The 22,766-nt window shown below is 44.9% G+C and overlaps 2 protein-coding genes and 1 pseudogene across 30 annotated transcripts in view; 2 read left to right on the top strand and 1 right to left on the bottom strand.

Moving 5' to 3' along the window:
• NUDT6 (nudix hydrolase 6) overlaps positions 1 to 16,124 on the bottom strand; it is a 54,282-nt gene extending 38,158 nt beyond the window's left edge. For 2 of the 13 annotated variants that reach the window (XM_070047630.2, XM_089302537.1), the window contains exon 1: positions 16,003 to 16,124. Coding sequence is in view for 5 of the 13 variants with exons in the window: in XM_051819841.3 (XP_051675801.3) it covers positions 9,820 to 10,023; positions 15,542 to 15,776 (439 nt within the window). In the remaining 8 variants the exon portion in view is untranslated. Of the gene's footprint in view, positions 1 to 9,819; positions 10,024 to 14,846; positions 15,958 to 16,002 lie in introns of those variants that run through there. The other 11 variants (XM_089302535.1, XM_089302539.1, XM_089302532.1 and 8 more) reach the window with 11 other exon arrangements.
• Positions 5,391 to 6,234, top strand: LOC103350854 (endonuclease 8-like 2 pseudogene; annotated as a pseudogene).
• Positions 16,125 to 16,219: 95 nt separating the features above from the next.
• The window catches only part of AFG2A (AAA ATPase AFG2A), a 307,467-nt gene continuing 300,920 nt past the window's right edge, over positions 16,220 to 22,766 (top strand). For 7 of the 17 annotated variants that reach the window (XM_051819827.3, XM_089302525.1, XM_089302524.1 and 4 more), the window contains exon 1: positions 16,220 to 16,503. In XM_051819827.3, the coding sequence (XP_051675787.3) occupies positions 16,350 to 16,503 (154 nt within the window). In that variant the 5' untranslated portion in view covers positions 16,220 to 16,349. Of the gene's footprint in view, positions 16,798 to 22,766 lie in introns of all 17 variants that reach the window. The other 10 variants (XM_002717260.6, XM_089302529.1, XM_089302528.1 and 7 more) reach the window with 5 other exon arrangements.

The following is a 22,766-nucleotide window of genomic DNA, read 5'->3' as shown; positions in this document are numbered from 1 at the left end:
TTAGCACCAGCTTTAGAGAGGAGGTGAGACCAGACTGCAGCAGCCCAAGCCACTGGTGATAAAGCTGCACTGAAAGCCTGGTGTGAGTCCAGTCTGCATACCTGTAGAGGACATTGTACCTGCCAACCCAGAAGAAAAAAAGGGGCACGTTTCTCTCTCTCTGACCCCCTGACAATGAATCCCTGCAACTAGCTGAGACAGGATGGACACTGTTTTGGACATATGTAACAGCTGCGACAGCTTGTTTCTGAGTGCCCAGATACCAGCTGAGAGGGGACACCTGTGACTGGCTAGCGGACTGACATAGGGCTGGATACCCACTTAGGACTGTGAAGAGCCCCCAGACTCCCAGCCTGTCAGACTCTGGGGCTTAGGTTGCCTGGACAAAGTACCAACAGGTGGCTGGCCCTGGGAGCATCTTCACCTCTCTAAGGATGGGATAGATTGATAGGGCAGAGTAGATTTCAGTCCTCTGTGACTGTGGGAGCCTTCTGTGCTAGGACTGTGGAAACACTGTGACTGCATGGGAGGGTGCAGGGTGTGGCTGGGACTTTGGGCAGTCATTGTGGACAGCTTCACATGCGTGGAGCTCCCCGAATGACTGGTGAAGGTCACTGCTGCAGGGTCCATGCTGCAAACATCCTTTGTGTACTCCTTGTAGCAGTGCAGATGAAGAAGACGACTGCAGCCACTGGGGATAGAGCCCAGGCATTGGTTGCTTTGGAGGAGAGGATGTGAGGCTGCATGTAATTATGCCAAGAGACGTGATCAAACCTTTTCCTCTGATTAAAAAAAAGAGAGATTTACCATGCCCTGTGCCCAACTTAGGTGTCAACTTGGATACTCCCCTCACCCTGGAGCACTGAACAGAGCTCTTTGGCTACACCCAGCACATGCCTCAAGATATTCACTGACAGACCAGACACTCCACTACATCACAGAGACATAGTCTACAGATAAAAGACATCAGAGAAAAAAAAAACAAGTACATTTACAAATATATAAAAATATGGACAGAAATTCATGAAATGAGAATAAGGAAGACAAGAAGATGCCCCCAAAGGAACACACCAACACTTTGATACTAGAATTAGAAGAGAATGAGATTGAAGAATGCTGGAAATGGAATTCAAAATATAAATCATAGAATTACTCAGAAGAAATCAGAAGCAAATCTACAAATTAAGGAAATACATAATGACATATATGATATTTTTCCCATGAAATTGAGATTTTAAAGGGAAATCAAACAAAATACAAGAAATGGAGAATCAATAGATCAAATAACAAATGCAGTGTAAAGCCTTAACAATAGACTCAGTGAGGCAAAATAAAGAATATCCAAGAAGACAAATCTCTAGAAATTTTATAGACACCCAAAAAAGGAGGGGGAGGAGGAGGAAGAGGAGGAACAGGAGGGAGAGGAGGAGGAAGAAGAGGGAGAAGAGTAAGAGGGAGAAGAGAAAGAGGGAAAAGAGGAAGAGGAAGAAGAAGAAATTAGAAAACGTAACAGTGTTGTAGATTTATGGGATACTATGAAATGATCCAACATACAAGTCTTAGGTGTTCTTGTAGGTATATAGAGAGAATGCATTAGAGGCCTTTTTAGTGAAATAATAACAGAAAACTTTAATTTGGAGAAAGAAGAAAGGTACGTCCAAGTACAGGAATCACACAGAACTCCTAATAGACATGACCAGAAAAGATCATCACCACAACACATTTCAGTCAAACTCTTCACAGTAAAACAAGAAGATTCTAAAATGTGCACAAGAGATACAACAGATTACTTTCAGAGGATCTCCAATTAACCTCACAGCTGACTTTTCATCAGAAACTCTACAGGCTAGAAGAGAATGGTGAGATACAGTCCAAATCTTAAATAGATAAAAACTGTCAACCCAGAATACTGTACACTGCAAAGCTCTCATTATGAATGAAGGTAAAATAAAGACCTTCCATAACAAACAGAAATTGAAAAAATTTGTCACCATGCGTCCAGCCTTACAAAAGATGCTTAAGGATGTGCTACACCCAGAAACACATAAACATGCTCATCACTATGAAAGAAGGTGAAGACAGAAAATCTCCCAGTAAAATTACAAAGAATAGCCAAAGAAAACAATGGAAATATTTATGGAAAAATGGCAGGGTCAATTTGTTACTTGTCAATAGTCACTTTGAATGTAAATGGCCTCAACTTCTCCAGTTAACTCTCCACTCTGCTGGAGCCAACTTCGCCTGGACATCCCAGCTGCTGTCGGAGCTGACCTCGGAGCTGGACCGAACCTATGCTTTTATACTTTGTATGTGTTATACTTATTACTATTGCTGGATATTTCTGGAAGTTGTTTTACTCTCAGATGTGTGTTATGATCTGTGGACTAAAGACATATTTAGTGGTATTGACCTTTAGATGTGTGCAGTGAATATATAGAGTGATACTGAATATTAAATAATTATATTGAAAAGACAATCACAATTCTGTGTGATTCTTCCCCATGCTGCAACACACTGCATTAGCCTTGTTGAGCTACATGACAAGTGGTGCTTGCAACAACAATTCAACAGAAAGATGTGACTATAATAAATGTATATGCACCCAATTATAGGGCGCCTGGCTATTTAAAGGAAATGTTAATGGATCTAAAGGAAGACATATATTCCTATACAATAGTAATGGGCAACATCAACATACAGATCAACTAACAGAAAATCAAGAGTAAACAACAGAGCTAATCAACACTATGCACCAAAGTTATCTATATAACTTTTTACCCTACACTGCAGAATATACATTCTTCTCATCAGTGCATGGAACCTTCTCTAGGATAGAACAAATGCTAGGCCATAAGGCAAATCTCAGCAATTTCAAAAAAATCAAAATCATACCATGCAGCTTTTCGGACCACAATGCAAAGAAGCTGGAATTCAACAACTCAAGAATCTCTAGATCATATTCAAACACATGGAGACTGAACAACATGCTCCTGAATGAACTGAATCATATAAAAAATGAAAAGAGAAATTGGGGCTCGCGCTGTGTCATAGTGGGTTGACTCGCTGCCTGTAGTGGTGGCATCCCATATGGGCACCGGTTCAAGTCCCAGCTGCTTCACTTACAATCCAGCTCTCTGCTGTGGCCTGAAAAGCCAGAGAGGATGGCCCAAGTTCTTGGGCCCCTGCACCCACGCGGGAAACTCAGAAGAAGATCCTGGCTCCAGGCTTTGGATTGGCTCAGCTTTGACCATTGCAGGCAATTGGGGAGTGAACCAGCAGATCGAAGACCTCTCTCTCTCCCTCTCCCTCTCCCCGTCACCCTCTCTCCCTCTCCCTCCCTCCCCCTCCCCCTCTCCCTCTCTGCCTCTCCTTCTCTCTCCATGTTAACTCTGACTTTCAAATAACTAAATAAATCTTTTAAAAAAAATTAAAGGCCAGCGCCACGGCTCAATATGCTAATCCTCTGCCTGTGGTGCCAGCACCCCGGGTTCTAGTCCCGGTTGGGGCGCCAGATTCTGTCCGGGTTGCTGCTCTTCCAGTCCAGCTCTCTGCTGTGGCCAGGGAGTGCGGTGGAGGATGGCCCAAGTCCTTGGGCCCTGCACCTGCATTGGGAGACCAGGAGAAGCACCTGGCTCCTGGCTTTGGATCAGCGCAGTGCACTGGCTGCAGCCACAGCGGCCATTGTGGGGTGAACCAACGGAAAAAGGAAGACCTTTCTCTCTGTCTCTCTCTCTCACTGTCCACTCTGCCTGTCAAAAAAAGATTAAATTTCTGAAAATGAATGAAGATGACAATACAACACATCAAAACTTATGAGATTCAACAAAAGCAGTGTTAAGATGGAATTTTATAGCAATTGGTGCCTACTTTAAGAAATTGGAAAGGCACGAAATAAATGAGCTATCAAGGAGCTAGAAAAGCAACATAAACCAAAGCCAAAATTTGTAGGAGCAAAGAAATAATTAGAAAATAATCAAAATTGAAACCCAAACATCAATACAAAAGATTAACAAAATGAAGAGGTGGTTTTTGAACAAATAAACAAAATTGACACACCACTGTCCCAACTAACCTAAAAAAGAGGAAGACAATTCAAATGATAAAACCAGAGATGAAAATGGAAATGTAACAACAGATACTACAGAAATAAAAAGAATCACCAGAAATTAATACATTGAGCTAAAAGCCAACAAATTGAGAAACCTAGAAATCGACAGATTCCTGGACATACGCAATCTAAAAAATTGAGTCATGAAGACATAGAAAACCTAAACAGACCAATAACCAAGTCAGAAGTTGAATCAGTAATAAAGACCCTCCCAAAAAAGAAAAGCCCAGGACCAAATGGATTTACTGCTGAATTCCACCAGACATTTAAAGAAGAACTAACTCCAATTCTTCTCAAGCTACTCAAAACAACTGAAGGGAGGGAATCCTCCCAAACTCCTTCTATGAAGCCTGCAGCATCCTAAGCCAGAAAACGATATGACAGAGAAAGAGATCTATAGACCAATATCCCTGATGAACACAAATGCAAAAATCCTCAACAAAATACTAGCTGGAAGGGAGCATTTGAAGTGTGCAGCAGAGCCACTGTGGGCATAGTGTAGCACTGCGGAGCCAGAGAGTTCAGCAACCTGGCCAGCTTGCTGGGCGCCTGCCTCCTTGGCCTGACCAGGGGCCCCCACTTTGACTTGAGGCCTGTGGAGGGGTAGGGGCAGGGAGGGCTGTGCGGCACCTAGAGCAAAGCGGGGCACTGTTGTGTTTTTCAGAGTGAAAACTAAATGACAGGTATATTAGGAAGGGTCCCTAGATGCCAGTCCCCCATTCAATTTCTTTGTTGTGGGTGGCCAGTGGCCCTCGGTCCCACCTCTGTGGGCTCCTCTACCCCTACGCGGAAAAGATTTGTGGAAAGCAGTCATTTTTAGTCTCTCCTTGGGTGGTAACAACCCCCCACCCCCACCCCCTGCCATGGCTCTCGCTCTTCCCCAGCCTTGCATGTCACTGGTGACCCCCGTGCGCAGAAAGGGCACGCCATGGGCAGCCAGTTCGCATCATGCTGCTTCTCACCCCCTCCACAGAAATACCTAAGAGAAGCATGTCCATGTGCCCAAGAGGGATGCCAGAAGGACCACTGGTAAGGAAATTTCACCAACCGGTATCCCCCTTTGGGGGCCAGAGGTGGTCCAGACAAGGGGCAGCAGCAAGAAGCTATACCCACGTTACCTTCAATCTCTGGCTCTAAGACACCCAGGTCCATGGAAAGAAATTATTCATTAGATTTGATCCAGATGAAGAACTGGAGACCCACGGAAATGACCCACTTCCAGAAACGCTTCATAAAGGAGCCCAGTAGGTGGAGGCTATAGATCAACAGCAGACCGTGGGGCCCAGCAGACAGCTTCTGATGAGTCCTCCAGGCTACTGAGCTTGCCATCCCCAGTGGAGACAAGGCACCCAAATGTCTAGGGGTGGATCGCCTCATGCCAGATGCTGAGAGGTAGCCACAAGTCAGCTCTGTTTGGCAGCATTTGGGTGAACCAGTTCTCCAGAGTGAAGAAAGCCAACAAGAGCGGTGACTGGAGGGACCCTATGCCCAGGCTGATCCTTTATTTGGGCAGTGGCAGCTTTCTGGTGTTTTATGATTGTCAGATGTCTTGGAGTTCTTCCCTAGTGGTCAGAGCCACTTCTGACATCCTGTCTGAAAAGTTCCATGGAGGGCAAGCCCTGGAAGCTTTGGACTGGGCCCATCCTGTCTGCTATACACTGTTGGACCAGAGATACTTCTCAGGGTTAGGAAACGTCAAGAACAAAGTCTTGTACAGAGCCAGGGTCCATCTGCTCTCCCTCAAGTTGCTCCTGAGTCCTTCGCATCTGGAGGCCCCATGGACCACATGGTGGAGTTCAGTACAAACTGGCTACATGACAAGCTCCAGGACAGACAGCAACACACCAGATCTACCAGAAGGAACAGTGCCCTGCGGGCACCAGATCATGAAGCAGGAGTTTGGGTCCCCAGGTGGGTTTCAGAGACTGACCTGGTGGTGCCCGTGCTGCCAGCCCTGGCTTCCACCTGAGGGGACACAGCAGCACCTAGTCACCTTGGTCCCTTCCTCCTGGAACCTTTTCTCTGGGGGACATGTCTGAGTGTCTGGAGAGGAGAGTGTGGCAGGGTTGGGAGTGGGAGAGGGGAGGTAGAGGGATGTCAGTTTTCTTGATGTTCATCCCACAGAGGTGTGTCTAAGAAAGCATTTTTCCAGGATTAGAGTTTTTTCCTTTTCTAGTTCATTCTTCCAATGTAGTTCTGCTATTGGGAAAGATGAGAAAAATCACAGCAGTGGGTAAGAAGGGCTCCCAGAGTGCAGTGGGAGATGCAAAGTGAAAGCTCTCAATGTCGCCTCCCAGGTGTTGAGCTTCGTTTGTGTTTGAACTTTGCTTGATGTTATGGCCCTCCATTTGGAGAAGCAGCATTTTCTTTGTTCCCCTGGAGGGACTGGGTGAGGATAGTGGCTGTGGTCAGCCTCCTGCCTGGGTGCTTTCCACTACAGACCCCAAGGAGCCTGTGTGTAGGGAGAAGGGAGCTGGCTGTCTTCCTGGCAAGTCCTGGGTCTTTAGGGAAAAGCTACTCATGTCTACTTTAAGCTGATAGAGCTGTGACCTGGAATATGTGGAACACTTCAGGAATCAAGGGTTACAGAGAAGCTGCTGTCAGATGGTTGGCATCAACTAGATGAAACAAGACGGCAGCTTGAAAATAAAGTGATTTTTCTCTTCTCATCTTTATTTGGCAGTAAAGGGTCTTCAGTTGTAAATAGCTGAACTCTTTGTGAAGGTGGCCTTGTAGGGCTTGCTGTGTTGGCCTGATGCTTACTCACGCACCTGCTCTGCTGCCCCAGGTGAGCAGAGATGGACTTTTACTTCTGTCCCCACAGCTCCTGGCACAGTCCTTGTGGGTCTCCTCTTATGACCTCATGTACCTAGTCATTTCTCCAAGACCCCATCTGCAAATACCTCATGGATTCTGGAGGGGCATTTCAATCCGTAACAGCCACATACTACAGTCCCCTCTGTCAGGAGCAGCAGCTGCACTGCAGGAGCTCCCCAAGCCTGGACCAGTAGCACCTGCAACCTAGGGAATACAACCCTCGGGGTAGCCAAGTTTCCTTTGATCCATTGGCCCTGACACTGTGATTCCAGGAAAAATGATCACTTAGAAATCTCACAGAAGGGTGAAATACATTTGAAAACTACAACATACTGTCTCTCCGTCCCCTCCCCGCCCCCGTCACTTGGAGCTGCATATTGCACATAAAGTCTCTAAGAAATCCCACAGTGAAGAAAACTGTTTCACTTTGCTCTCCTCTATGTTTCTGAACCTTTAACTACTCCTTGGAACACAGTGTAGACAATGCTATGAGAACTCATCTGCAGGGGGCTGGCACTGTGGCGCAGCAGGTGAAGTTGCCGCTTGCAGTGCCGCCATCCCATATGGGTGCTGCTTCGAGGCCCAGCTGCTCCACTTCTGATCCAGCTCTCTGCTCTGGCCTGGGAAGGCAGTAGAAAACAGCCCAAGTCCTTGGGCCCCTGTACCCATGTGGAAGAGCTGGAAGGGGCTCCCGGCTCCTGGCTTCGGATTGGTGCAGCCCTGGCCGTTGCAGCCATTCACAATAGCTACAAAAAAGTCAAATACCTTGGAATAAATTTAACCAAAGATATCAAGATCTCTACGAAGAGAATTAGAAAACATGAAAGAAATAGGAGACAAAAAAAAAAAAAGGAAAAATCCTCCATGTTCATCAAAATGTCCATACTACCAAAAGCAATTTACAGATTTAATGAGATCCCAATAAAAATAACAATGATATTCTTCTCAGATCTAGAAAAAAAAATACTGAAATTCATATGGAAACACAGGAGACCCTGAATATATAATGGAAACTTAAACAATAAAAGCAAAGCCACAGGCATCAAAATACCAGATTTCAAGACATACTACCGGGCAGTTATAATCAAAACAGACTGGTACTGGTACTAAAACAGATGGATAAACCAACGGGACAGAATAGAAATGCCAGAAATCAACCCATGTCTCTACAACCAACTTCTCTTTGACAAAGGAGCTAAAATCAATCTCTGGAGCAAGAGCAGTCTCTTCAACAAATGGTACTGGGAAAACTGGATTTCCACAAGCAGAAGTATGAAGGAAGACCCTACCTCACACCTTACAAAAAATCCACTCAAAATGGGTCAAAGACCTAAATCTATGACTCAATATTATCATCAAATTATTAGAGAACATTGGGGAAATCCTGCAAGACATTGGCATAGGCAAAGACATCTTGGAAAAGGCCCAGAAACATAGGCAATCAAAGCCAAAATTGACAAATTGGATTACATCAAATTGAGAAGCTTCTGCACTGCAAAAGAAGCACTCAGAAAAGTGAAGGGGCAACTGAGAGAATGAGAGAAAATATTTTCAAACTACGCAACTGATTACTATCCACAATATATAAAGAGGTCTAGAAACTCAACAACAATGAAACAAATAATCCAATTAAGAAATGGGCAAAGGAGTTGAACAGGTATTTTTCAAAAGAGGACTTTCAAATGACCAACAGACACTTGAAAAAAAATGCTCAGGATCACTAGCCATGCGGGAAATGCAAATCAAAACCACAATGAGGTTTTACCTCACCCCAGTTATAATGGCTTTCATATATAAATCAACATACAGCAAATGCTGGTGAGGATGTGGGGAAAAAAGTACCGTAATCCACTGTTGGTGGGAATGTAAACTGGTACAGCCACTGTGGAAGACAGTATGAAGATACTTCAGAAATCTGAATATAGACCTACCATATGACCCGGCCATCCCGATTCTGGGAATTTCCCCAAAGAAAATGAAATCAGCATATGAAATAATTATCTATACCCCCATGTTCACTGCAGCTCAATTCACAATAGCTAAGATATAGAATCAGCCCAGATGTTTATTAGCTATTGACAGGATAAAGAAATTATGGTATATGTAATATACCATATTTATATTACATTATATGTATGTATATTATATACATATATACATATATATGCATATGTTATATACATATATATGTAACATTATATTACATATATATACATATGTGGTATATGTAATATACCATATTCATACCATGAAATACTATACAGTGGTAACAAAAATTAAATCCTATTGTTTGCAACAAAATTGATGCAATTGGTAAACATTATACTTATTGAAATAAGCCAGTCCCAAAAAGACAAATACCATATGTTCTCCCTGATCTGTGGTAACTAATGGAGTATTTAAAATGTAATCTATAGAAGTGAAACTGACACTGTGCAATGCAATGACTTTGAACAGCCCTTGCTTAGATTGTTGAGGCACAGTTTTTTTATTTTTTGATTTTTTCCATAATATTTGTTGAACTCACAGTTAGGGTTAATGTCATGTGTATGAAGTTAATTGAAAATTATCTTAGTAAAAACAATGAGAATAGGAGAGGGAGGAGTAAGAAGGGTGGGAATGAGGGCAGGAGGAGTTGAATTACTATATTTCTAAATTTGTATATATGAAATGCACAAAATTTATAAACCTTAAATAAAAGGTTCCAGGAACAAAAGTAAATTCATGCACACTAGATAAGGTTCAAAAAAGATATAAAAGTATGAATACTCTAAAGATGGTTGTTTTTTCAAATAATTCATTCCCTGTGAATAAACTATTTGCTTAACTGGAAGAAGTAAGAAATTGGGTGAACTTTTAATATTAATTGTGGTTATTATGAGTTTGAAACTGACCTGCAACTCCCACTTGATGTGTAGCATATCCTGGTAGTCTGCTGGGCCCTTCCCTCAGCCAGAGAGTCAGCGTTGCGGAATCCCGTTCTGCGTGGTGAAAGCTGAAGCCCAGGGAAGCCGCAGGGGCGATAAACCGGCTTTGGAGGATGGGAACGTGTAACCAGACAGCAATTCTACCTTCTGATCGCCACTGCTCTATTGCTGCTAAAATGTATAAGATAAAAATCTGTAAAGATTCTCTACTGAGACAAATAGAATCTATTTAGTATTTATTTTCATCTACTTGAAAGGCAGAGTGACCATGAGACAGTGACAGTGACAGAGAGAGAGAAAGAAATAGGGAGAGAGGGAGGGAGAGGGAGGGAGAGAGAGGGAGACAGAGGGTCTTAGTCAAACACAAACTTGCTAGGTTTGAATAGTAAACAACAAACAAATCATAGTTGACTATATTCCAGCCATATCTATCTTCTGTTATCCAGTTCACTCCCCTAATGCCCACAATAGCCAGGGTTGGGCCAGGTTGAAGCCTGGGATTCCATCTGGGTTTCCCATGTGGGCTGCAGCAGCCCAACAATTTGAACCATCATCTGACACCTTAGCAGAACTCCTGATTGGAAGCGGAGTAGCTGGGATTTGAACCAGCACTCCAGCATGGGAAACAGGTGTCTGAATCAGTGGCTTAACTGCTGAGCCACAATGTAGAACAAATTTAAACATAGCTGAGAATATCTCCTCCTCCAGCAAACCATCTTTAAGTGTGTATTTCCCTCACTAGTAAGCTCTCTGGGAAAAGATCCCAAAATGTCCTGTTTACATCACTAGCATGAGAAATATGTTTTATCAGAACTACCATCTTATTTTGCAATTTTTTCTGGCAAACTAAATTCTTCGGTAATAGAATACGTCGAGTGCTGATAATTACAGCCACACCACCTAAGACATGCTTGGCACATAATAGGTGCTCAATAGTTGTAGAATGGACAAATGCACAGACTTAAACAAAACATCATGCTACTGTGGTTTCTTTAAACATCCTTAGTTTTTAACTTTATAAGTGATTATGATAGACTTCTATTTGCTCTTAAGAGTTTTATCCAAATTTTTTGGAGGGCTTATGGATTTTTTTTTTCTTTTAGATTATTTGAAAATCTGAGTTACAGAGATACAGGGAGGCACAGAGGAAGAGAGAGATCTTCCACGTGCTGATTCACTCCTTAGAAGGCTGCAATGGCCAGCACTGGGCCAGCCTAAAGACAAGCAATTTCATCCGGGTTTTCCACTTGGTTGGCAGGCACTAAAAATTACTAGGGGCCATCTTCCCCTGCTTTTTCCCAGGCCATTAATAGGGAGCTGGATTGGAAGCGGAACAGCCAGTATACGAACCAGTGCACATATGGGATGCTGGTGTGGAAGACAGCTTTACCTGCTACATCACAATGCCAATCTTGGTTTATAAATTTAAAAGTAGTTAAAAATATGTTTAATTGATTTTAAATAATGTATGCTAGCTCTAAAAAATTTTGAAAATCAAGAAAAATATAATGAAGAAATCAAACTTTAGTTTACTAGCATGCATGAAGGAACTAAATTGAAAAATTTGGCATTTTCCCATGCATTTTGCAATTAACATCATAACATGTAATTTATATTTTTTCACAAAAATATTTAAAACATTTCACTGTGTCATTAAAATTCTTTCAATGAATAGGAATTTTAAATGACTGCATACTGGGCTGGCCTTGTGGTTTAGCTTTAGCCAGCAAGGCAGCATTCCATTCCCGAATCCTGGTTTGAGTCCAGTCTGCTCCACTACAGATTCAGCAGGTGTGGCTGTGAAGGCAGTAGATGATGTTCCAAGTAGCTGGGCTCCTGCCACCCACATGAGACCCAGATAGAGTCCTAGGCTCCTGGCTTTAGTCTGGAAGAATTCCATTTATTGCAGTTATTTCAGGAGTTAACCAGCAGATGGAAGATCTTTCTCTCTGTCACTCTTTCAAATCAATAATCTTTAAAAATAAGTAAATGACTGCACACTTTTCCTCATGTTGGTACAACATAAACAACAAGCCTTCTATTTGTGGACAACTGCTCCTAATTTTTCTTTATTACAAATGTTACCAAGATGAACATAAGGAAACGTTTTCTGTTTCTGAATTCTTTAAATCCTGTTTTAATACAAAGATTGAACCAGAGGAAAAGGCACTAATATTTATTTGAACCTTATTAAGTTCTAGATGCTTCAGAAATATCTTAAGTGCTCACAACTGTGAAAGACAGGCATCATCTTTAATTCTAGGGGAAGAAATGGATACTTGGCAGTTTTAGATTCTAGACTTTTCAGACAACTTTCTGTTCATCATCACTTAAACTTTCTGCTAACTCTGCTATGTCTTGGGAGCCCTGATTATCTCTACAGTGATTACTTTCCTCTCCCTTTTCTCTTCTTCAGCTGTGCTGCAAGCTCCTCCTCCCAGCTAAGGACCATGTTTTCTGCCTCTTTGTCCTTGTAGGTGGCACAGGGACAGAGGCTTAGGCCATTAATGAAGACTTGGTGATTTGACTTAGCATGCAAAAGGCCTGTAGGATCAGAGCCTTCTAATTTTGTTGTTTAAATTTTTTAAATTGAGGTATAATTACATAGTGTGAAATATACAAATCTTAAGTGTGCATTTGATGAATTAAAAAAAATTGTTTTCATCTACTTGAAAGTTCTGTTATCAGGTTCAGCCTGTTCCAGCTTAGGTGGTGTTGTCATTGAGACATCCCACAGAATTCCCATGTGTTCCTTTCCAGGCAATCCTTCCCATCAAATGATAAAGCACAAGTTTCCAAAAGCATAGTTATCTGCTTGCTGCTTCTGCCCTGGGGACTTCGTCTACTCCCATTGCTCCTGCTACCACCTAAAGGAGGATGGTTGCCCAGTCCTGACCTCACTGAACACTAAACTTGCCACTTTCCATGTGCTGTCAGGCATCTCCAGAAGTTGCTCCTTCAAATTTCTCCAAGTTCAACATGTAATTTTATACCCCAGATTACCTTTAGTATTTCTTTATTTGTGGCAGTAATGCTTAAACCTTTTAAATTCCTTTTTTTTTTTAAATAAACTCCAGTGGTTTTTCCTCTCATCGCCACAGCTCAAATCCAGCTTATATACTGCATGGAGTGAGGGGCTGGTAATGTGGCATAGCAGGTTAAGGCTCCGCCTGCAGCATCCTATATGGGTGCCAGTTTAAGTCCTGGCTGCTCCACTTCCGATCCAGCTCCCTGTTAATACGCCTAGGAATGCAGTGGAGGACAATCCAAGTGCTTGGGCCCCTGCACATAGGAGACCCTTCAGAAGCTCCTAGTTTCAGCTGGCCCAGCCCCAGCTGTTGCTGCCATCTGGGGAGTGATCCAGTGGATGAAGACCTGTCTCTCTGTAACTATGCCTTTCAAATAAATAAATCTAAAAACACAAACAAACAAAAACCCATAACACTACACTCAACTTAAGAACTACTTACCATGTATATATGACTTATGAGAATGTACCACACATTACTTAATCTCTTCCATTATCTATTTTTTCTTATCCTATTTAACACTGTATGCATTTGCCATCCTCTAGGTTAATCTGATATTATGAACTGGGGCTTAATTTGCATTTATTTTTATTTGCAAGGCAGAGAGAGACAAGGAGAGTGAGAGCGAGAGAGTCAGATGGAGATGTGCTGGTTTACTCCTATATGTTTAGAAGAGCCAGGACTGGGCCAGGCTGAAGTCGGGAACCAGGAACAACTCATCTGTATCTTCCACATGGGTGGCAGGGTCTCAAGCACTTGAGCTATCATCTGCTACTTCCAGGATACATATTAGCAGGAAGCTGGAACTGGAAGCAGAGCTGGAACTCAAATCTAGGCTCTCGGATATGGGATGTGGGCGTCCCAATCACCATCTTAACGGCTGTGCCATATGTCTGCCCCCCATTCATATTTTCTAAATGATTGACATGCCTGAAATAACATAATCAGTAATGTAGCAAAGACCAGAATCAAGGCTATGGCCCCACTGTTGCAGACTTGTGCGGCTAACCACATATCACCTGTTTACTCCTCTAACTTGAGAGTTGTCAGGAACAAAATGGGAAGACTAAAAGAGTGAGGTTCATGTGGAAACACCTGAAACAACCATTGCTAACGTATCATACACCATCAATCCAACATACACGGAAAGAACAGAGAAAGACTTCCTATCAGGCTTTCCTCTCAGATTAGTTTCTCTTTGCTAGCACCACCTTTAAATTAGTTTTGTTTGACTAAGACAACAGAACCAACAGTAGCTCTCAGAAGCAGCAGGTACAGATCTAAAGCCAGGGCAAGATACTTATTTTCTGTATCTAGTACCATTATGTTTAAAATGCCAGTAGTTACAGTATCTACCCCACAGAGTTATGATGAGAATTAAATGAATATCTGTAAAGTCTTCAAAAGTGTCCAGCACTATCGTGCTACTTGTTGAAAAACATGTATGTTTCTCAGGAAGTTTCACATAACCTCTTTGATCACATTGGTTTACTAATTAGGATTAACATTATTCACATAAGCAACCTATGAGGCAAGTATTTTCAGCATTTGACTAATGCCTGGCAAGGCATGTGACAGAACCCAGGACTTGACTTGGATGCGTCCCTTCAAAAACCAACATGCCATCTGCTTTGCCATGCCCACTAAGGCTTGTACTTTGATCATCCGTTTGGCCACTGGTAATTATCAGTCTGCCACAAATACCTAGGTCTACCCACACATATGGACACAAATCAGAGGATGAACTGATTTGATTCTTCTACTGGTGACATTGTTGGGGCTTGTCAGAAATTATTCCTAAACAGGACAGCAAGTAGTGTAGGTATCAGGATGATTAAACGATGAAATAATTTTGATTACATTCACAAGGCTGCCTACTTGGCATATTGCTCAATAGTATAATATTATTTGAACTTTCCTGTTAATGTGATGGGACCTTTCCATAGCTGAATTTCCATGCTGTACCTTGAATTAGATAATAAAATCCGCAGGGGCGGTTTGAAAAACAGGCAACTCCACATATTAAGGATTTTCCCCAAAGGCTCCTCTGGACGACTGAAACCATTCACCACCCTCCCTGGTTAATCATAAGACTTGTGGACCTTTGAGTGGAAGCAAATTCCAGCTCTAGCCCAGACAGCTCCTGATCCAATCTGATGCGACCATCAGGATCTCTGTGGTCCACGCACTGACCACCACCTATACTGGATGCGATAGTTTTCTGTGCTGGGCAGAACGCAGGCTCGGTAAATCGTAATAAGGAGAGACTGTTAACAAACATCTGCTGAGCCTATTGAGCGTTAAATACACGGCAGACACCTTGTCAGGCACTTTCTATTATCTCCCTTAACCTATTACCCGGGCTTGGGGATGAGGAAACGGTGGCTTACAGAACTTTTCCAAAGTCACACCCTAAAAGCTGGGCTAGAATCCGGGGCTGCCTACGTCAAACTCGGGGCTCTTCACCATTTCACCCCAAGCCTCCAGAGTCCTCTCAGCCCAGGGCCCAAGACGAAAACGAACAAAATGGGCACGGGTAACGCAAGCGCTTTCCTTAGCCCTCTCGGCTTCGCACTGGAGCCGCGTGGAGGGAGACTGAGGGTGGGGGGCAGGGCGTCGGGAGGGCAGCTCCGGGAACTCCTCGCCCCAGGTGCACTTGCCCTGTAAGCCCCTGTGGAAGGCGGCGGCGTCCAGGCGGTCCAGCGCGCCGAGCTGCGCCAGGCGCACCGAGACGCCCCCGAACCTGTCCAGCTCGCCTCGCAGCTCGTACGGTCCGGCAGGAGAACCCGCTGCGCGGCCCGGCCCGCCCGAGACTCCACGGGGCCGCGTCCACAGCCTGGGCCAGCAGGCCCGGGCGAGCACCGCGCGCCACGAACCCCCGCGCGGCAGCACCATCGCCCTCGCCTCGCAGGCCCTCGCGCGCAGTGGCCAAATCACCTTCCAGCGTTCCGGAGTGGAGCTCCGTACCGTAAATTTTAGAAGAGCGCCTCCCAAACCGGCTCAGATGTGAACCGAGTTACTGCTTTTCAGAGATAACTATACTGGGGGACAGGTCCACCAGCCCCTCCCAGGAATTTGCCTGGCTCCAGGGAAGCCTCGAGAATCCTTCTCACACACTTACTTTGCTAATTTAAGTCAACAGTCGTTTGTTTAGGGATCGTGAAGGCGGGCGGGGATACAAGAAAGTCTCGTCTGGAATTCACAACGTAAATGACGGCGCCACACGCCAAACCCTCCTTCCTGGGCGGAAGTCAGGACCCAGAGGACCGCTTCAAACATCGCGGGTTCGGTGCCCGCCGGTCCTGCCCGCCCTGTTCCTGGCCCCCATCTTGCACACACATAGGGGAATACGGCGCAGGGGCGGAGCCTCGCTGACCTCCGCTCCGGAAGTTTTTCTCTCAGTGGCCCGTGCACGTTGTGCCGGGTTTGCGGTGCTTTTGCTCTGGCTGCCTTTGCTGGTTTCTGATCATGTCTTCCAAAAAGAATAGAAAGCGGCTGAACCAAAGCGCGGACAATGGTTCGCCTTTGTCCTCCGTTCGCGCAGGAGCCGGGGCTGCTTCCCCTGAGTCGGACCTCGCGGTGGCGGCCGGATTACTGGCGGTGACCAACTTCCTAGAAAAGGGTAAAGAGTTGTGGGAGCGAGGACTGAGGTCGAGGAAGCGCGTGTGAGGGGAGGAATGGCCAGCGACGCTGCTGTGAGGTGCAGGGGTTTAGGGCGTTGGGCGTGGTGTGGATGTGAGAGCGACACTGAAAGAAGGAGTATTTTCAGTGGAGTCCCACTTGGCGCTAGAGAAGTCAGGCACTCGCGGTTATCCGTGCCGAAGTCATTGGAGTTTTCCCCCAAAAGCCTGAGTTTATTTAGTTAAGAGCGCGGGAGAGCGAGCGCCTGAGCGAGCACGCGCGAAGTCGCTTCGCGGTGAGCTGAAGCCGGGAGCCAGGGCTGCAGCGGGGTCTCCCACGTGCGTGGCAGGAAGCCAGTGCTGCGAGCCGGGAGCGCTGCCTCCCGGGGTCCGCGTTAGCAGAAGGCGGAGTGAGGAGCCGGCTGTTAGCCTGCCTCTTCACCGCTGGGGCGAACGCCCGCCCCCGGTTTGAATTTTTCTAAGTTACGCTCGAAACAAGTTTGTTTCGTTTAAGGTTAATGAGTATATCCTTGTAAATTTTTTACTTATGGGTTTTCATTTTACTTGAAAGGCAGAGAGAAAGACTCAAATGTCGACAGCAGCCAGGGCTGGGTCAGGCACAAGCCAGGAGCTGCGTGGGAGCTTCAACCGGGTCTTCCAAGTGGGTGGTAGAGACCCAAGTGCTTGAGCCCTCGCCCGTTAACATTTAAATCTTCCATCTTAAAAGCTGACTTTTTTCACCCCCATCTCACTACCACCTCCACCCGCCTCGCTGCCTTTTTTGGGCGGGGGAGGTCAGACTTTTTAAATGGTCTCTGCCTGCTCTTCACTCATATACTTTAACAAACTGTTCCTCTCCATCATTCCATGGGCACCCCTTGCTGCGGTCCTGGATCATCTGATGATATGCCGGTGTGGATGGTTTTTCATTGCTTTGACCTCGGCAACCTTAGGCGGCAGCAGTTTCCTTCTTGTCTCAGCTGTCAGCAGACTGCCCTAGTTTTCCTCCTCCTTCGTTGTACTTTTCAGCTAACTTTGCAGGCTCATCCTCTTCCACCTGACTATTAAATGTTGACCTTTCTCAATTCTTAGTTCTAAACCCATATCCTTTCTCTCTGTCTTCTCCCTTTGGCAAGTTCAGCCAATGCCAAGATTTTCCCATCTGTGTCTTCTTCAGTGTCAGATTTTTATTTGACCTCCATTACTGTTTCTCAGTCTCGGTTCAGTTATCTTTTAGACCCAGCTTCTTAAATTCTCTGTGGTGAAGGTTTTAAGCTTTACTATAAATCACAGATTGCACGTTTGCTAAATACAGTGAAAATGGATTACTGGAAAAATAAGCTAAAAAGCAAAATGAAAGTTTGTATTGGATTCAGTAGATATAAGATTACTCTGTCAAATTGCAATGAAAGCTTCTAAACATTTATTCTAATATTCTGTATTTTGTTATGAACCATTAACAACTAGTTTGTGGATCACTTTTTTTTTTTTTTTTTAAGATTTGTTTATTTGAAAGGTAGAGTTAGAGAGAGAGAGGAGGAGGAGAGATAGAGAAGGGAGAGAGAGAGATCTTCCATCTGCTGGTTTCTTCCCATATGGCCACAGTGGAGAGGGGCTTGTCTGATTGGGAGCCAGGAGCTTCTTCCAGATCTCCCACTTGGATGCAGGGGCCCAAGTACTTGGGCCATCTTCTGCTGCTCTCCCTGGTTTCTGTGGACCACATTTTGAATAGCATGGTAGAGTACTTCTGTGATTTCTCAGAGGTACCTTGGGACTGAGTTCGTGAGCTTTTATGTCTTCCAAAATAGAAAACTTAATCACTGTTCAACATTTGCTATTGCAAAATTCAGAAACCTGGGAATCATTGTGGCACTGCTTGCTGTCATATCTCACATCTCCACTCCATCACTACATCCTCGTTATTATCACTTAAACATTCTCTAAATGTTTTCCATGTTTGTCTTTTTAAACAGGCTTAATTCGCTTTATTTTTCTTGTGTAAAAACCCATGTTGTAGTCACAGTTGGAGCCTGGGTCCTTTGCACAGGGTCTTTACAGATAGTGAATTCCTGATAGGGACACTTGGTGATCACAGTCTCTTTCCAGATGTAAGGGTCAGATAGTTGTAGGTCTTGGGGTCGGCATCAAAAGTAGCCTTGGCAAAGTTGCCCAGGGTGGCAGTGCAGCACCTGGCTGAGGTGGAGCAGTCCTCAGTGTCATCCATCAGCAGCAGCTTCTTGGGGACAGCAACCGAGGCAATGCCAGTAACTGTGGAAGTGGGGATGAGGTGGACCAGCACAGAGCACCGTGTCTGGTGACCTTGTAAGGGTTGCTGATCTTGTTCCCCCTGTAGCCTCTCAGCTCGGGCACAGTGGAGAGCTTGGCCAGGATGATGGTCCCTCAGGTGGCAGTGGCTACATCCCTAAGCACTTCACATCCAGGCTGACTTGATCATTATAGTCTGTAGTATTAACAAATGCCTTGAACCTGGGCCAGCCTGTCTCTGCTTTTGTACCGGCTTCATCTTAACAACCTCAACCTTGAGGGACACCCCCAAGAAAAAGTCAATGATCTTAGACTTCTTGATGGGCAGAGAGAACAGATTTCCTCCAGGGACGTGATCTTCAGCTCCTTGACCAGGCAGCCCAGCTTGGTGACAGGGAGCCACTCTTGTCCATGGCCTTGCATCTGTGAACTCCATGGTGTAGGCTCAGCTCTGGGTGCTGTTGCAGAAGCTTCTGTGGAAGTAGTGGTGGCCTTGCATTACAGGGCCTCTGTGCCCTCCTGCTGCGCTGTCATCCGCCATTTGGTGTTTTCTTGGAGAAGCAGCCACACGCTTTTCTTTACACGATTCCCTCTGCTTCTATTGTAATCTAAGATACCATCTCACTTGGACTGCTGCAATAGCCCTTTAGCTGAATTCTGCTTTGGCTTTTGTTCTCTTCCATTCATTCTACAGCCAGAATGAACTTTTAAAGTAAAGATTCTGGAGTTGCCATTTAGTCTAGTGGCTAAGATGCCGGGTGGGACACCTGCACCCGTGTATCAGAGTGCCTGGGCTCAATTTCAAGCTTTCCTTCTGATTCTACCTTTCTGCTAATGTGTGCTGTGGAAGGCAGCAGGTCCTGGCTCAAATGGCTGGATTCCTGCCCACCCACATGGGAGATTTGGAGGGTGTTCCCTGCATCAGGCATGGCCCAGCTCCAGCAGTTGTTAGCATTTGTGCAGTGAATCCACAAATGGTTGAGCTCTCTCTCTGCTTCTCAAACTAAACTAAACATGACCCTGTTTTTCATCCCTTACTGGGTGCTGGTTGCTCTCAGAGTAATTGCCACTATATTGATACAGACCACTGCCCTGAGTGAATTGAAGGAGGCTTACACAGACAGATAGTGGGTAGTAAAGATTTATCATAGTAACCAGGGTACACTCCACATGGCAAGTGGGAGCAGTCCTCTCCTAAGAACTCAGCTTAGTCTCTCAGGGCCTAGTGGTGTTTTGGTCTGTGAGTTTATAGGCCGATTTTTAGAGAGGTGAGGGGGGCATTGCCAGGGAGACTTTCTCCAGATGTCCTGGGCAGAGAGTTTTCACTGGGGACTCAGACCAAGTGTCCTGCTGGAGAGATACTGTTGGGCTATTCCCATAGGTATTGCTGGGGAGTCTCCCATCGGGGTCCTTTGGCCCATGGTCATCCGTTAATAGACCCCTCACGCAATGTCCTTGTCAACGTGAGTTTTACAAAGTTAACTCCTGTTGTTACCTCCCTGGGTTTGGGCATTTTGAGTTTGGACTTTCTGCTGTCTCATGCAAGCGAACAGGCAGCCTTTGAGCTGGGTCCTTCGTAAACTGGCATTTTCAAGCAGGTAAAACAACCTGGCATTTTTAAGTAAATAAAGCAAGCAACTTAGGTTTTTTTTTTTTTTTTTTAGTTTTTTCTTCATTTTCTTCTTTTATTCTGTTTTCGCTGGACCCTACCTGTTGCCTGCCTGGGTCTTGTCCTTCTTTAGGTGGCGCCCCTTGTCTCTCACCTCTCTGTTTTCCCTTCTGAGCTTGCAGCAGCTGCCTTTTTCTTCTCTTCATTGAGTTGTTTCCTAGTCTTCCTGCAGCTGCCTTTGAGAAGTGCTCTTTGATTCTTCCAGATTTGGCAAGATCCCGCCTCATAGGCGCTGTTAGCATTCTCAGCCATTCTTTTTATTATTATTATTATTTTTTTATTTGACAGATAGAGTTAGACAGAGAGGGAGAGGGACAGAGAGAAAGGTCTTCCTTCCATTGGTTCACCCCCCAAATGGCCGCCACGGCCAGAGCTATGCCGATCCGAAGCCAGGAACCAGGAGTTTCTTCCGGGTCTCCCACATAGGTGCAAGGGCCCAAGCACTTGGGCCATCCTCCACTGCCCTCCCGGGCCACACAGAGAGCTGGGCTGGAAGAGGAGCAACTGGGACTAGAACCCGATGCCCATATGGGATACTGGTGCCGCAGGCGGAGGATTAACCAAATGAGCCATGGCGCTGGCCCCAGCATTCTCAGCCATTCTTTCATTGTATTAATCTTAGTTTATAATTATACAGTTCTTCAGTGATTGCTTAATAAGTCTCTTATCCTACTAGATTATACACTCTGTAGATCAAGGACTGAACAAAAGCCAGGTGTTGTGTCTGCCATATAGTAGGTGCGTAATATGTATTTGCTGAATGAATAAATGAACAATGCGTAATTGTTTGGAATTATCTTTACTATCTTGTCAGTTAATCTGACACTGCAAGTGATCCATAAATGTGAAGGTAGTTAATAGGGGAAGTGGATATTAAGATAATTTTTAAAGTATTGGAGGAATGAGGAATGGTGAAGGAAAGTGGTCTGGATAGCTTGGATAGATTTGTATTTGGATGCTATAAGCAGAGAACACAGTGGTGATGTACTGGGAGATGAGACCAGTGGATGGGGATTCAAATGCTATCTCCATTGATAGTGTGGAATTGTTTAGGGCTACCTGTGATTTGTTAAATCCTGGGACATGGTGACTGTGCAGCCCAGGATGGAGGGAGAAGGAGAAAACATAGAACCCTGAAAAGGACTGAGTATACCTCTGAGGTAATGGTCAAGAGAGAAGGGTGATTCCCTGAGGTTAAAGAAGAAAGAGGTAGCAGGAACTAAAGATGAGGTCATGCAACAGTGGAATTCTTTGCTGTCATTGATCAGCAAATTGTGTAAGAGACCTCATGCTCAGAGGAAGGTTGAATTTCTGTTCAGCTTCTCTTATCATACACTATGCTTGTTTTGTTTTATTCTCAAGACTGCTCATCTTAGCTCGTAGGATGTTTTGTTTTTGTAGATTTGCTCTTCTGTTGACTCAAGGAAAGTAAGTGTTGGAGAGTTATTTTGTAGTACTAAATAACAATGTAAATGCTTTTTTTTTTTTAAGTTTTATTTATTTATTTGGAAGACAAAGTTACAGAGAGGCAGAGAGAGAGATCCTCCGTTCGCTGGTTCACTCCCCAAAATGGCTGCAATGGTTGGAGCTGGGCCGATTGAAGCCAGGAACTTCTGGGTCTCCCATGTTGGTGCTGGAGCCCAAGCACTTGGTCCATCCACTGGTTTCCCAAGTCATAGCAGAGAGCTGGATTTGAAGTGGAGCAGCTGGGACTCGAACCGGTGCCCAGATGGGATGCTGGCACTGCTGGTGGTGGCTTTACCCGCTATGCCACAGTGCCTGCCCTTCAGATATGTTTCCTAATTTTGCTTTCATTGATTGTTAGTTTCTCATTGCAAAGGATTTTCTGATTATTAACACTAATATTAGGTAGAATTCTATGATTATCATATTTGTGTCAATAATAAATTTTATCACAAAATGTATTGATTAAAATTCAATATGTGGCCGGCGCCACGGCTCACTAGGCTAATCCTCCGCCTAGCGTCGCCGGCACACCGGGTTCTAGTCCCAGTTGGGGCGCCGGATTCTGTCCCGGTTGTCCCTCTTCCAGGCCAGCTCTCTGCTGTGGCCAGGGAGTGCAGTGGAGGATGGCCCAAGTGCTTGGGCCCTGCACCCCATGGGAGACCAGGAAAAGCACCTGGCTCCTGGCTCCTGGCTCCTGCCATTGGATAAGCGTGGTGCGCTGGCTGCAGTGCGCTGGCCGCGGCGGCCATTGGAGGGTGAACCAACAGCAAAGGAAGACCTTTCTGTCTGTCTCTCTCTCACTGTCCACTCTGCCTGTCAAAAAAAAAAAAAAATTAAAAAAAAATTCAATATGTGTTTGGCTTT

The sequence above is a fragment of the Oryctolagus cuniculus genome, chromosome 8, assembly GCF_051225735.1.
Source record: "Oryctolagus cuniculus isolate XC-2025 breed Fujian yellow rabbit chromosome 8, ASM5122573v1, whole genome shotgun sequence".
NCBI lineage: Eukaryota > Metazoa > Chordata > Mammalia > Lagomorpha > Leporidae > Oryctolagus > Oryctolagus cuniculus.
This window is presented reverse-complemented; position numbering and strand designations above follow the sequence as displayed.